This window comes from Anser brachyrhynchus (genome assembly GCF_964034855.1).
Source record: "Anser brachyrhynchus genome assembly, chromosome: Z".
Lineage (NCBI taxonomy): Eukaryota > Metazoa > Chordata > Aves > Anseriformes > Anatidae > Anser > Anser brachyrhynchus.
In genome coordinates, this window is record NC_137697.1 from 54,469,155 (window position 1) to 54,483,174 (window position 14,020).

The window sequence follows — 14,020 nt, forward strand, 5'->3', positions numbered from 1 at the left end:
ACTATGTTAGCCATTACTAAAACAATTTCACTGAGTAGCTGTCATGTCTTTGAAATGATGTGAAGTTTGAAGGCAGGGTCATACTGGTATAACTGCTCTCCCTGTACAAATTCATCTACATATGGTTAAATTATAAACTTGAAAAAAACTGTTTGTGTCTATTCAGACAAGACTTATTGGCAGCTAAAATAATGGACTATTTGGCCTGTCGTGGGTATTCTGTATCCCTTCCCAGCTCTTCAATATAAATTGTCTTCAAAGAGGGAACATTTTGTGTCACAAGGCTTCAGGGGCTCTCAGATGCTAAAGGCAGCTGGAAAGTAACCAACCATTTGCTCAGTGGCAGGAATCAGACAAGAAAATCTTTCCCATACAGTGCACTCTCCTCCACCCAGCATTTTGGATCCTGGCAAGCTGGAAGGAAGGAAATTATCTGGACTGAAGAGGAAGGAGCAAAGAAATTAAAATGGGAAGTTAAGCAAGAAGGCATGCAAACAAATGAGGGAAGCAGAGTAGAAGATGGATACTGGAAATGTAAAGAAGAGGGTAAAATCAAAACAAAGGAGAAGGATTATAGCTACGAAATAGAAGGCAACAGTTTGAAGGAACTGGAAAAGGGGAGGGAGATTTTCCAGGTCTGGAGGAGAACAGGACAGAAAATGATGGGAGGCGAGAATCAGGAGCCAATGTGAGCCGGTAACAGGAAGGAGGGGGGACTGGGAAAAAGGCGTGCATGCTCAATAGAGGGTACTCCCCTGGAATCCAGAGATTTTGTGTCATGTTATGTCTCAAGAAGAAGAAACAGAGCATTACACATTTATATGAGTCTCTTTGATGATATTTGAGGATTTTTTACGTTTATAGTTTTGTAAATCATAAGAAAACTGTAACTTAAGAAAGATATTTGTGCAAAGCATTCGACACTCCCACATGAGAGCCTTGTCTCTAAGTTGGAGAGATACGGCTCTGATGGATAGACCACTCACTGGTTAATGAATTGGCTGGATGGTTGCACTCCAAGAGTAACAGTCAATAACTTGATGTCCAAGTGGAGACCAGTAAAAGTGGTGCTCCTCAGGGATCAGTGTTGGGACCGGTGCTGTTTAACATCTTTGTTGGAGATGTGTACAGTGGGATATAGTGCACCCTCAGTAAGCTTGCTGATGGCACCAAGATGGGTGGTGCAGCCATCATGCTAGAGGGAAGGGATGCCATCCAGAGGGACCTGGACAGGCCTGAGAGGTGGGCCTGTGAGAACCTCATGAGGTTCAACAAGGCCAAGTGCAACGCCCTGCACCTGGGCCAGGGCAATCCCAAGCACAAATACAGGCTGGGTGGAGAATGGATTGAGAGAAGCCCTGAGGAGAAGGACCTGGGTGTGTTGAGGGGTGCTGTTGGGGCTGCTTAACATAAGCCAGCAATGTGCGCTTGCAGCCCAGAAATCCTGGGCTGCACCAAAAGCAGCATGGCCAGCAGGGTGAAGGAGGTGATTGTCCCCCTCTACTCTGCTCTCGTGAGACCCCCCTTGAGCCCTGTGTTCAGCTCTGGGGCACCCAGCACAAGAAGGACATGGACCTGTTAGAGAGAGTCCAGAGGAGGGCCACGAATACGATCAGAGGGCTGGAGCACTTCTCCTATGAGAAGAGGCTGAGGTAGTTGGGGTTCTTCAGTCTGGAGAAGAGGAGGATCCGGGAAGACCTCATTGCTGCCTTCCAGTACCTAAAGGGGATCTACAGGACAGCAGGAGAGGGACTCTTTGTCAGGGGGTGTAGTGATAGGACAAGGGGTAATGTCTTTAAACTGAAAGATTAAAATGTATTAGACATTAGGAAGAACTTTACTATGTGGGTGATGAGGCACTGGAGCAGGCTGCCCAGAGAAGCTGTGGATGCCCCATCCCTGTAAGTGTACAAGACCAGGTTGGGCAGGACTTTGAGCAACCTGGTCTGGTGGGAGGCAGTGAGGTTGAAACTAAATGGTCTTGAAGGTCCCTTCCAACACAAACCATGCTATTATTTGCTATTATTCCAAGATATTTAATATCAAGATTGTAAGTACTTATTAAGATCAAGTTATCCCTGGTAAGGAAAATTATGAATTGTTAGTTGCCTGGTTATTTTGTGTACATTACACAATAAATTTTAAATATGTAATTGCATATTCTTTTTTCTCTCTATTGAAAAGGATGCATTGTTTTCTGAGGATACACAGGAACTGCAATAAGATTGTTGTCTCTGCCTTTTATTGAAGAAGTTGGAAAATATATATTGTATAGATTGGAGACTGCAGAGTGAAGTGTAGTGTCCTGCTAAGACAGCTGAATGCTCTGCCAGAGAACTGAATTGCTGCATGCCCCTGCCAGAGAGTTCTTGTGTGATGCCGTGCAAGTGAGGTCTCCAGTCAGGCTCCTCTCTGTGTGTATTGTATTGACCTGCTTTGTTTAGGATGAGTAGGTGAAGTCAGGATGCTCACATGAAGTTTGCTGAAACCTTCTATTGTCAGGCATTTCAACATTATTTGTCAGTTTTGACTCTCCAGCTGTTTCTTGGCTTTAATCCTCATCCCAGTTCCCTGTGTATAAAATTGTGATAATACTACAATGCTATCTAGTTCACATTATAGTTACGGACCTACCTTCAGGTCTTAATTCCTTATGGTATCCCTAAATGATAAGCATAAAAGCATATGGTATGTAAGAATAACACATAATACATTTGGGGGTTAACAAGAAATAGTGAACAGATTTTCATGCATTGACAAGCAATCTATTCTGCACATTCACTGTGGCAGGGCATTGTTGGGATCGCATGCCTAAATCTGTCGTCACCACAAGGAGGCATGAAGGATAAAGTTAAGGTCAGCAACTAACCTCAGTTCTTGTTTTGTCTAACTGTTGAGTATTTGGGTTTACAATGTTCCTTATCACTTCTGTGTTTGAATATGGATTTGTGTCTGTTTCCGCTCCTCTTCTACATACGTATTAAAAAAAATTTGCTAATTTCAACTAAGTCTCAAACATATTAAGTTCCAATTAATTTTTTGAAAACAGACTTTTAGGTAAAAGAGAGAAACACTAGTAGCGTCCTCTGTGCAAAAAGTCCAAAATGTCACATGTCAATTCTTATTTGATGTCAGAAGACCCAGGCAAGAATAAGCCACTGTGAATGCCCAAACTATAAGAATGAAGGCTGTATTAGACATCAGTGTGCCTCATCCTCAGTAAGGTTTCCATTTTCAGTTGAATTCTTCAGATCTTGACACGTTTTATTTCCTGTGTGAGATCTCTGATACATAAAAACAAACCAAAACAAAAAATAGAGGTTTTTCTCTGCAGCCTTAGCATAACACAATTAAAAACTCAATCAGCAACAACACAACTCCTTTAGAAACCAGGCTTTATTAGTTCACAAAATGTTGCAGCTAGACGCTTTGCTTTTCTATTTGATTTTTTTTTAATTAACATAATTTTAAAATACTTTGGAAGAAATGCTCAAAAGCCTTCAGTAGTAAGAGGTTGTACTAGTGCCAGAACACAAGGCCTTCAGTAGTAAGAGGTTGTACTACTGCCAGAACACAAGGCACTGTTACTTATGTTGTGTATGCCATGTAGTCATGCATGTCCCATGTGCAGTGTAGGACTCCTGAAGACTGAGCCGACGGCCATCTCTGCCCATGTCTTTTGCTTCTAAGAGCATAACGGATTACAAATTTTCTGTTACTTCTACAGTATCCTCAGTTGATGGCTGGATTTGGGGACTAAGTATTTGTATTTGTCACAGTATAATACCAAAATAAAGATATATGGTATGTTCAAAGGCACTTATCTTTGTTTATTGAAACAATTTATTGAATTTGTTACTGTGTGCATACTGCATACCTTCAGTACTTGGGATATCTTGATACTATTACTCACAATCGTGTTAATCTTCAGGAGACCAATTGTTAATGCTGGTATTAACACACTATTTGTCACAGCACCTTGAGGGACTGTTAGCCTGGAGAAGAGAAGGCTGAGAGGGGATCTTATCAGTATGTATAAATATCTGAGGGGTGGTTGTCAGGAAGATGGAGCCAGACTCTTTTTGGTGGTACCCAGCAATAGGACAAGAGGTGACGGGCACAAACTGAAACCCAGGAAGTTCCATCTGAATATGAGAAAGCACGTCTGTACTATGAGGGTGACAGAGCACTGGGACAGGTTGCCCAGAGGGATTGTGGAGTCTCCCTCTCTAGAGATATTCAAAACCTGCCTGGATGCAATCCATGTGCTCTGGGTGACCTTGCTTGGCAGGAGGGTTGGAGTAGAATGATCTCTAGAGGCTCCTCAGCCATTCTGTGATTCTGTAAAATTTCTGGCAACAAACTGGGGAACACACTGTACAGGGCATTGTTTAAAAGTAAATTGACAAGGTTCCTGAGGTCCTTGCCCTTAAGAGTTGATACTCCTTGTATAAAACTGGAGACTAGAGGTACTTAGCCCCTTAAACTAGGAAAAAGTACTTGAGGTACTTAAAAGACCTGTATAACCTTTGAACTATCTCCCTTTTTCAGATTTCTGCAACTTGTCTTCATGGTGACTTTTCAGCATGTTCAGTTTGGAGTTTGGAGAGGGTTTTGTTTGGTTTTGGTTTTGGTTTCTTTTCTTTTTAATTGAAGAAGTACATGCTAACCCTTATGGTTTAAAATATTTAAGCTATCCAGTTCCAATCTGCCCTAAAACTTCATCTTATTCTGGTAAAAAATCTGTTCCATGTCAGTAGACAGCAGAAATACTGAAGAGATATAAACAACTTCAGAACTACTCCCTTATTAATAAAATAAATAATAAAACCTTAATTACTTATGTTTTATATGGTCTTCCAAGTTTGAGTGCACCTGAATGTATGAAAATATATTACTAGATATGAAAAATCCTTCTTAGATGAAATCTTTCTTACATGATTATTTAAAAAAAAATCAATAAAAGGAAGATAATGGCTTTTTTATTCTCAAAGAACATGAAAGAAATGTAATGTCTGCAAAGGTGGAAAGATACAAAGATGATAACCTAAATGTCATTGCTAGAGAAGATAGTGTGGTAGTGTGTGAGATTGAAAGCAAAACGAGATAAAATTGGTCAGTGAATCTTGAAATCAAACAAAAATGTTAATTAGACATACTCTGTTTTTAGGACAGAAAAGGAAATTGTCCTGTTAGTACATATAATATAATGCACACCTGTGTAATCCGTCCAATTCTAATATTTTTTGGTATTTTTTTTTATATTAGAATGATGCAAAACACTGCAAATAGCGTAGCCTTGTAAAAATAGCCTTGTAAAAACTGTCCTTACTTATTTACTTTCTTGTTTAAAACGTGATCTCTACACAGTAAGTGATCAGAATTATTGAAAATGTGGATGAAAACCCTAGCAAAAAAATCTGTTTCCAGACTTGGAAACTGGATTGTGAGAAGTGAGCTGGAATTCTCAAACATGTTGGCTAGAGCCGGCAACAAAACGTGCCGTATGCCAGTAACCTCTGACTTCATGCATGGGTCTGTTACGCTAGCAATTTCATCTCTGTCATGCTTGCTGCAAGGCAAAGGTCTTGCTGACTCTTCCTGCTGTTAAATATCACCTCAAAAAAAAAAGTCAGCTGTTCATATACATATGTTGGTTATTCAAAGAAAACAAATGTGAAGCTCATTGTTATGATTCAAACATTGCCTATGTTAATATATTGCATCAGGAATTATAGACGGCGTGATAATCACCCAGAATTCTTTAATTTGCATGTGGTGATTTTCACATGTAATGACTCATCTTTCATACACAGTAGTGATATATAGCTTACAATTACTAGTTATTAATATTCTATTTTCCAAGCACTCTGTGTATTTACATCCATCCAGACAAAATCATACTTTTATAAACCATGAAGCTACCTATACATAAAAAGTTCTCAAAATGGGAGTTCCATTTTTGGCAAAGTCTGATGGTGATCATCTCTATTGAAAAAAATTTATTACATCTCTGGATTAGTGAAAAATAAACTTTTATGGCAATTATCTTTAAACTGTCTCAGTTACCTTCATTTGAAATTTATTTGTCTTTCTTCATAGAAAGATGCTATTTTCTTTAAGATAATTGAGATCCATATTCAGACCAAACTTTCAAAATTAAATCTGATTGGCTTTTATCAAATTTGATCAACTACCTCATGCCAGTAAGTGTAAGCCACAATCCTATGGGACATGATGCAAAGTGGGTCTCATGACACAGTGCAGCCCTGTTCTGGGTGGTGGGAATTTATCACAGGCGATGGGTTTGTACAGCACCATTAGTTATACTGATGTTATTATTGAGTTTCATTGTATATACCTGCACTTTTTTTTTTTTTTTTTGGCTCAGGAAGATGTTTAGGAGAAAGAATAGACCCTTTTACCTGCATTTTGCTACTTATGTGAACACTAGAGGAGTAAAAGTTGTGGGCTAATATTAATAACAATAAAATGAATATTGAAATTAGTTTAGGATAGAGGGGATCTATTCCTGTTTATCTTATCACAGATCCATTGTTTATCCAGAGCTAAAATAGCCAAGTTATTTAAAATTAGATATGAGTCTTCTGCAAGCTGAGATTTTATGAGACGAATAGAATATGAGATATGAGAGATGAATAGAATACCAGTCTTTCATGCATCATTTTAAAGATGTTGAGAAGAAAAGTCAAATTATTAGTTTAGTCATTATGGTTTCCTCTTCCATTTAATATTTCTATGTTACAGTATATTGGCTTTAGGAAGCAATTTATTTTGTAAGCAGTACTACCAATGAAGCATGGTTTCCTATGGATTTGTATTTGTGGGCTGAGCTCAGGTTGAGCCCCTGGTATCTAAAAACAAGGATGAGCTCACAGTGCATCTGTTTTCACCAAGTGGTCCTCAGAAAACAGGTCTCAGAAACCTCATAAGAAGTTAGCATCTCTGAGACTTCTCTGTGGGACTTGGTTGGAATTGATCAACAATTCACCTTCAACAGGGGAACTGGATTTTGTTTGTGGCGGTTCAGGAAAAGGCAAGCATGGACATAGAGGCACGTACGTTATATACTTACTTCACCCTTCATTTCCTTAGGGCACTGGGCCAAAAACCCAGTGCTGGTTGCTGGCAGGTCTGATCTTACATCCTGCTGCCAAGTGAGCATGCTGCCTGTATATGTAGGTGCGCAGTCCACTGTAGGGAATTGTGAATCCTGGAGTGCACCACAGTAAATTTTCCTGCAGTGAAAGTGACTAAATATGGAAAATAGTATGTTACAGTAATCTTCATATGTTACAATCTCTTCTTTTGTTCTAGCAAATGAATTCTGTAATCGGCTCTGCAAAGCATTTTACTTTCAGATTTCAAAAATTAATTTTTGGAACTGAGTGGCATTTAGTGGCATTTATATTGTGATACACAACTATTATGAAGAAAGAACAATAACCAGTGTTAACAGAGCTGAAATTAAAAATCCTTTCAAAAAATTCCAGGATGAAACATTCAGCAAAAATGCATTTTAGTATGTTTGATTTGTTTTGTGTGTTAGATTATAAGAACATGAAAGAAAAGACAGAAAAAATTGTTACTTACTATGACCCTTTTTTAAGTTTCTTCCAATGAATTTCAAGTTCTGTGTTTTTTTCTGCACAAATTATTTTAACTTTCTTATTAAAATAAGTATTTCAATGAAATATCGTAAGTTGTGTGATGCAAATTGATCACGGATTATAAGTAAATTCAAAATCATAGCCTAATACATCATTGTACATAATTTTCTTTACAGCTATATTTTATACATGGAAATATTTAAAAATTGTTGTTTAGTAAATACCTGGTTCAATCATAGATGAGATCAGTAGTGATATTTTATTATCTGTCTTTTTGATTCTCAAAATAAATAAAGCAGTGTCTGAAATGATAACATCTTGTGTTAATGCACTTCAGGCCTTTTCTATGTAGTGATGAATTAGCATATATAAACGCATATGAATGTGAGACATAATTCAAATTAATCTGCTCTTGCTGTCATAAACAAAGGGCTGAAGAATAGAAACAAAATCATGTTTCCTACAGTATTGGATTCCAAGTCTTTCATTTCTGCATTTAGAGTTTAATTTCGTAGATCTCCACTAGTATAAGTAGCCCCACTGAAGTATATTATGTTCAGTGTGGAAAAAGATGATTTGTTATGTATTTATATAAAGTATCTATATTTTTGTTTACTTGCATGTAGAAAATTTTAAAATATTAATTGCATTTGGAATCATGATCTTAATTGGAAATGTGTTTTTTTTTCCTTCTTGAGGAGAGTGGATAAAAATATTGAGGTTGGCTTTAAGTTACCAAAGTTACCTTATGTCTTAATAGCCTGCGTTTTTATCATTTTAATCTTCTGCTGGCACTAGAAGCAAAGAATGTATGCTACTTGATAACTGGGTGGCTCTCAATTTAGGAGGATTGATATTTTATCCCAGTGTGTTTTAATTAAATTAAAAAAAATGGTATAAGTCACTGAAAATGAAATAAATATTAATTTTTCAATCCACATTTTAACAGAATTTCTTCAAATAATACATAAAATAATTAACTCATAAGAAGTGTTGTGCATTTCTAAATAAGGACTGCAACTGCAAAATCTTACTGAGATTAAGCATCTTATTAAGTGCATTCTAAATAAACTTCAGATAAACAGATTTTATTTGATCCATGTGGGACCAAATCAAGTGATAGAACAAGAAATAGTTACATAATACTGAAACAGCATGAAAAAAATGTGATTGTTGGTCAATAAAAGAATGTCTCACAGTGAAAATGTTATTACAAATTGCAGTGGAGGAAAGAGCTTCTGACTGGCCTCCTATTCACAGGACAATTTTTTTGATTTATTTATTCATTCAAAACCATTTAATAAAAGTGAGTGATCTTGCAAAATCAGTACTGGCCTCATCTATTCTTTTTTTCATATGAATGCTAACACTCTGTTGTAGTTATACTTCATAATTTGAGAAAAGGCAAGAAAACCATGACTTGAAAAAGACCATAAACTTATTTTACTTTTCCACAAGTACATCTTTTTATCTCATTAACATGGAATTTCCTTTGGAAATGGATTTTCAGATAAGGGGTTCAGTCTTTGGAACTCAGAAGTAGCTGATCTCCATTATACCCTTTTCTTTAAACCCACAGGAATCAAACAAATTAATGTCCTTTGTCATTACCAGCTTAACAACTATCTATGCACTTTTCTCGTGTGTTGGTGTCTCTATGTTGAACCAGAGCTATACAGAAAGGGGACAGAGTCAGCTGGTGTGTGAATCCCAAATGTCTCTTGGGATCCCAAATCTGTCTGTGATGCTCACAGGGATTCCTGAGCTAAAATGTCAATGTGCTCTTGCGGCCAGGACTCCTGGAGTGGGGTAGGCAGAAATAAATAAAGGTGGTGGAGAATGGATGGAGAGGACAATCCTCTTCCAGACCAGTCCTGGAGAGTACAGTTTTTCAGTCTTAGGCTTGTAGCGTGAACCTGGCCTGATGGGCAGGATGTATATTCAGAGAGTGCCACAGTGCTCCAGAACAATGTTACGGCTGCAGTGAAATGCAGACTTCTGAATTGCCTCGTTTCTAGTGGGCTAAATTCAAGTATGAATGTTATTTTTTCTTTTCACTCTGTATTACACTGATAAATGCCACTGTTCTTAGGAACAGAAAGAGCAAGTGTGCATAGTCAACAATAAATATTTCTTCTTTATTTAAAATCACTGCTTAAAATAGCCAAGAGTGTGGCGGCACAGAGTTCAATAATAACATTAATTATTCTCATGCTACTTAATGCCCACAGATATTCCAAATGCACAGTAAGAATGACTGTGAAAATACAAGGAAGTATTTAAATTATACTGGTTTAAAAGTGAAGCATATGGCTATTTCGTATAGGATATGTTACTAGTAATACAGCGTATGGGTGTCCATATGGAAAAGATTGCACTGCCAGTGCTGTAGAGATAAAACTAATATATCACTACTAAGGAGATATAAAAATAAGGCTTAGACACTTGCTGAGTATCGGTGTTGGTAATGGAAGTTCCTGTTTTGTTTATTTTTTTAAAGCATCAGGGTAGATAGAGCAGATTGTTTGTAAAGGTATATATTATTAAATTGCAAAATATAGCAACAAGTTATTGAGATAGATTCATAAGCTAAATTTAATTCAACTTAGTGCATTTCTATAATGGTATACTTGCTGTACTCTGTATTAAAAAATAAATCTGGTCCTATTCATTAAAGTGATCCATGCTATAGTGATGCGATCATACACCACAGTTATGTTACTTAGTCTGCTCCTTTCATTTTTTCTGTATTTTCATGTGGAGGGTCTCAGAGGGGAATTTGTGTGCTCCCCTATTTTCATAGCTGGCAAACAGCCAATGCTCTCATGTAACGTTTTCTCTACCTTATTTGCTTCCTGCCTCGTCCAGACCATGTTCATCTTTCTTGCTGTTTTCTGTTGGCAACAGCTAGAGCAGGAGTGTTTTCAACTATATGAACCTGAGTGATTAGGATATACAAACCTCCCTGACATCACCTTGTGTCAGGAACATGAGCACTTACTGACAGTGTCTCACCCAGGATATGAGTTAACAGATTTGAAGGCGAAAACCTGTACTGTTAAATATTTGATCCATCACTGATAGTAGGTGCTTCAGTGTGACATGGTATTCAGGTTCAGCACGTTATTTTTTACCTATGCCTAGGACAGATACTCACATACATAAACATTTGGCTGCATGATGAATTCACAGTTGGACTGATTTAGATATCACTCACATTTCTTCCTTTTTTTGTGTTTTCAACAAAGGTGCTAGTGATTGTGGCAAAATAAAATTTGTGGCAGAATTTTGTAGCACTTTATCAAAGATCTCTGTCAGATTTTTTGTTAGTCTGCTAAAGTTTTCAGTAATGAAAATCATCTGAAAGTCAAGTAATCTTTGGAAGAAACAGTTAAAAGATCTTTCTGAAGATATGTTTAAAGGAGTTTTTGCAGGTGAGGCTAATAAAATTTTATAATATTCCAGTTGGATGATGTTTTGTCTGTGCTCTGTAGAGAACAGCTAAGAACCACATATTGTGTATTGCAAGTTCCTTTTTTTTTTTTTTTAACCTCTGTAAGCGGTAACCTCTGATTTTGTATTCATCTGACGTGCTTATCAGAAGCAACCTTCTAGACAATTCCTACCTGTAGCAATTAATGAAAAAAATGCTTTCCTGGCAAGGTAGTGAAATATTAAACATGCAAGATTATCTTTCGTGCTAGTCAGTGGATCATATAAAATCTAGACTAAGATAAACGACAACATGAAGTCTAGTAATTTCTGTAATAAAGTAAATATGTATTTACCGAAAGAAGGGTACAAATATGCTAAGTAGATTTTGAGTCTGAAGTGGTTAAAATCTCTTTAAATGACTTTAAGGTAAAAGTCATACTGAGAAACAACTCTATAGCCAGATGTAAAATTTGTTGGTTGCACAGTTGTTCCTTTTGTTAAAACCCTGTCTTAGATACAGCTTAAACCTGCAAAACTTTTTGTTACTGATTATTTAGCATGCATCAGTAGGAAGTATCAAATTTGAGTACTGTGGATTTTGATGAAAGAAAGCATACAGATTATACTCCTAAAAATCACACTTAAAAAGTATGGCATGACTGTGTTATCTTATACAAATAATAATTTTCATAGAAGATGTGTAAATCATCATCATAGCATGGGATTCATCTCATCTTGTGTTAGCCACAAGTCTAGGTCAGCTGTACTTCTTCCATTACTGAGGAGCCAGGCCCATGTCCCCAGGATGATTCTTCTGTTTCAGGCATCTCCAGTAGTACCCCTTCACTGAGCTGGATACAAAGCTTTACATGGTCCTTCTAACTTTCCATGGCTAAAATATTATGAGATTAGTCTGTCCTTGACTTTTTTTTTTAAATATGATTAATGTACCTTTAAAGAGAGAACACATTTATGGTGGCAGATAGTTCATAAAATGTTTGTGTGAAAAACACTTGTTGATACATCATCAAATGCAGTCCTATCTTTGATATTTATCTTTATAAACAGCATTTAGCACTAAGCCTAATCATGCAGTTAGTTTCCTGATAATTTGAAAACAATTTGGCCATTAGCAAACAATATAAGGACAATTATGAAAACACAAATTTGTTTGATGAAAAAGCATTTAAGACAGCCAGTGCTTTTTGTCACTACTAAAAATTGCAGATATATTTTTCTATGTCCCAGTAAATAATCTCATCAATGCATACCATCAGATTTACAGGCTTATTTTCAGATTTGTCTTTCAGAAATTTTAACTACAGTTGTTTCCTTCATCCTACTACAAATTGAGAGGCAATAAAATGTCTGGTTCAATTTGGAACATGTTTTTAGATTTCTCTAAATGTTTCAGCTTTAATCTCATGCAACCACTAACTTAGCTGTGCGTTTGCTGCGAGATATGTCTTGGTGAGAAAGGCAAAATTTGGATGCTAAAAATTAGACCAAGAGAGACTAAGTGAATTGGAATCGTGATGATTTTGGATGTCAAGGGATTCAGGCATGCATCCCACTAATAACAGCCGATCCATCTAGGAGACTTGAGGTTAGAAAGGCAAAAAGACATTTAAATGGTTAGAATTATGGAATTGCACTCAGAGTGCTAGTAAACTTCAGGAAGAAGAGAAGGATAGCTGTGAAATCAAAAAGAAACAACAGAAAAACAAGCAGTGTGGTGGAAAGACAATGCAAGAAGCAGAAGAGTCACGTACAGCTGTGCCAGCTGCAATGAGATAGGTTAGTGTCTGTTTTGGGATTCTTGCTCCCCTGGTTAACAGGAATTATGCCTACCTATTGTTGCCTTCCATATTGTAGTAGATGTACACCCGCTTAAGATCTTGACCTAAGAAAGTTAGGGATCGTTAAGTTAAGAAGTTGTTCATGTGTGTTTGTGCAGTTGTGTTCAGTGTCTGTAGATGTGCTGATTCTGCTCATGCACCAAGGAGATGAAACAGATGTGTTTATGGGCCACCAGGGTAAAATTATGTTCCCTCAGGCAGAGAAAGACACAGTGTCATGAGTTCAGTACTGCACAGGCTTGCTCCCAGGCCAGAAGGTATAGAGGACTTGCTCTGCACCTATCTGCACCTAGGTCCATGCCTCTCAAGACTGCTGAGGATGAGCTGGTGTGAGTTTCCTTAAAAATGTGCAGTGTTTTTTGTGGGTAGGGGAAAATTAATCATGATGCCTTTTGCCACTGTTGTGAGGCTGACTTTAAAATATATGTGACAGAGAACACCACAAAAACACGCACCAGGATGCTCCCAGAGAAGCACTGATAAGTAAAAGAGCATCCCTTTTTGAATGCCACACACAAGTACTTTTTTAACATCTCAAACAGATGTACAAGTTTCTGTTCTGGGAAGTGATTTTTTAAAATGCAATGGTAGCAGTCTAGTTTTATTGTGTTTCATTGATTCACATGCCATGTTTGCTCAGTTCACAGCTATGGTTTTGGGGAATATTTTTTTTCCATTCTTCTGTTCCTGCTGGTACTGCAAACTCCTTTGGCACCTGGAAATTGGTCATGCTTCTGCTGTGCCTCCCTCCAAGCTCTGGTTATACAGTATATGTCCCTCTATTGGCAGAGGATTGCCCAAGTGGAAGCCAGGGCCAATTTCAGTTTGGAATCAATGTAACTACATATGCTGCTTTGCTTCTATGTCTTGTGATTTAAATCTTGCCCATATGAGACGTTACACTGTTTTAATTAAAATGTTTTTAAGTCAATATAGTTAGATCTGTTCAGACTCCTTATACAGAAGCACTTAAACCTGCTTAACCTTTGCTAGAATTGGTTTAGCTAACATTGATAAATTGCTGAAGTAAGCTGAATCAATTTAAGTGAGGTCTTAGCTGGGGTAAGTGCATTTACATTAGACGTTTGCACCAGT

General features: G+C 37.3%; 1 protein-coding gene across 3 annotated transcripts in view; it reads left to right on the forward strand.

Moving 5' to 3' along the window:
* Positions 1 to 14,020, forward strand: part of FBXL17 (F-box and leucine rich repeat protein 17) — a 331,132-nt gene that overhangs the window by 270,255 nt on the left and 46,857 nt on the right. The window contains exon 9 of one of the 3 annotated variants that reach the window (XM_080572812.1): positions 2,185 to 2,856. The exons of the other annotated variants lie outside the window; for them this stretch is intronic. Within the exon in view, the coding sequence (XP_080428938.1) occupies positions 2,185 to 2,201 (17 nt within the window). The 3' untranslated portion in view covers positions 2,202 to 2,856. Of the gene's footprint in view, positions 1 to 2,184; positions 2,857 to 14,020 lie in introns of those variants that run through there. 3 annotated transcript variants of the gene reach the window in all.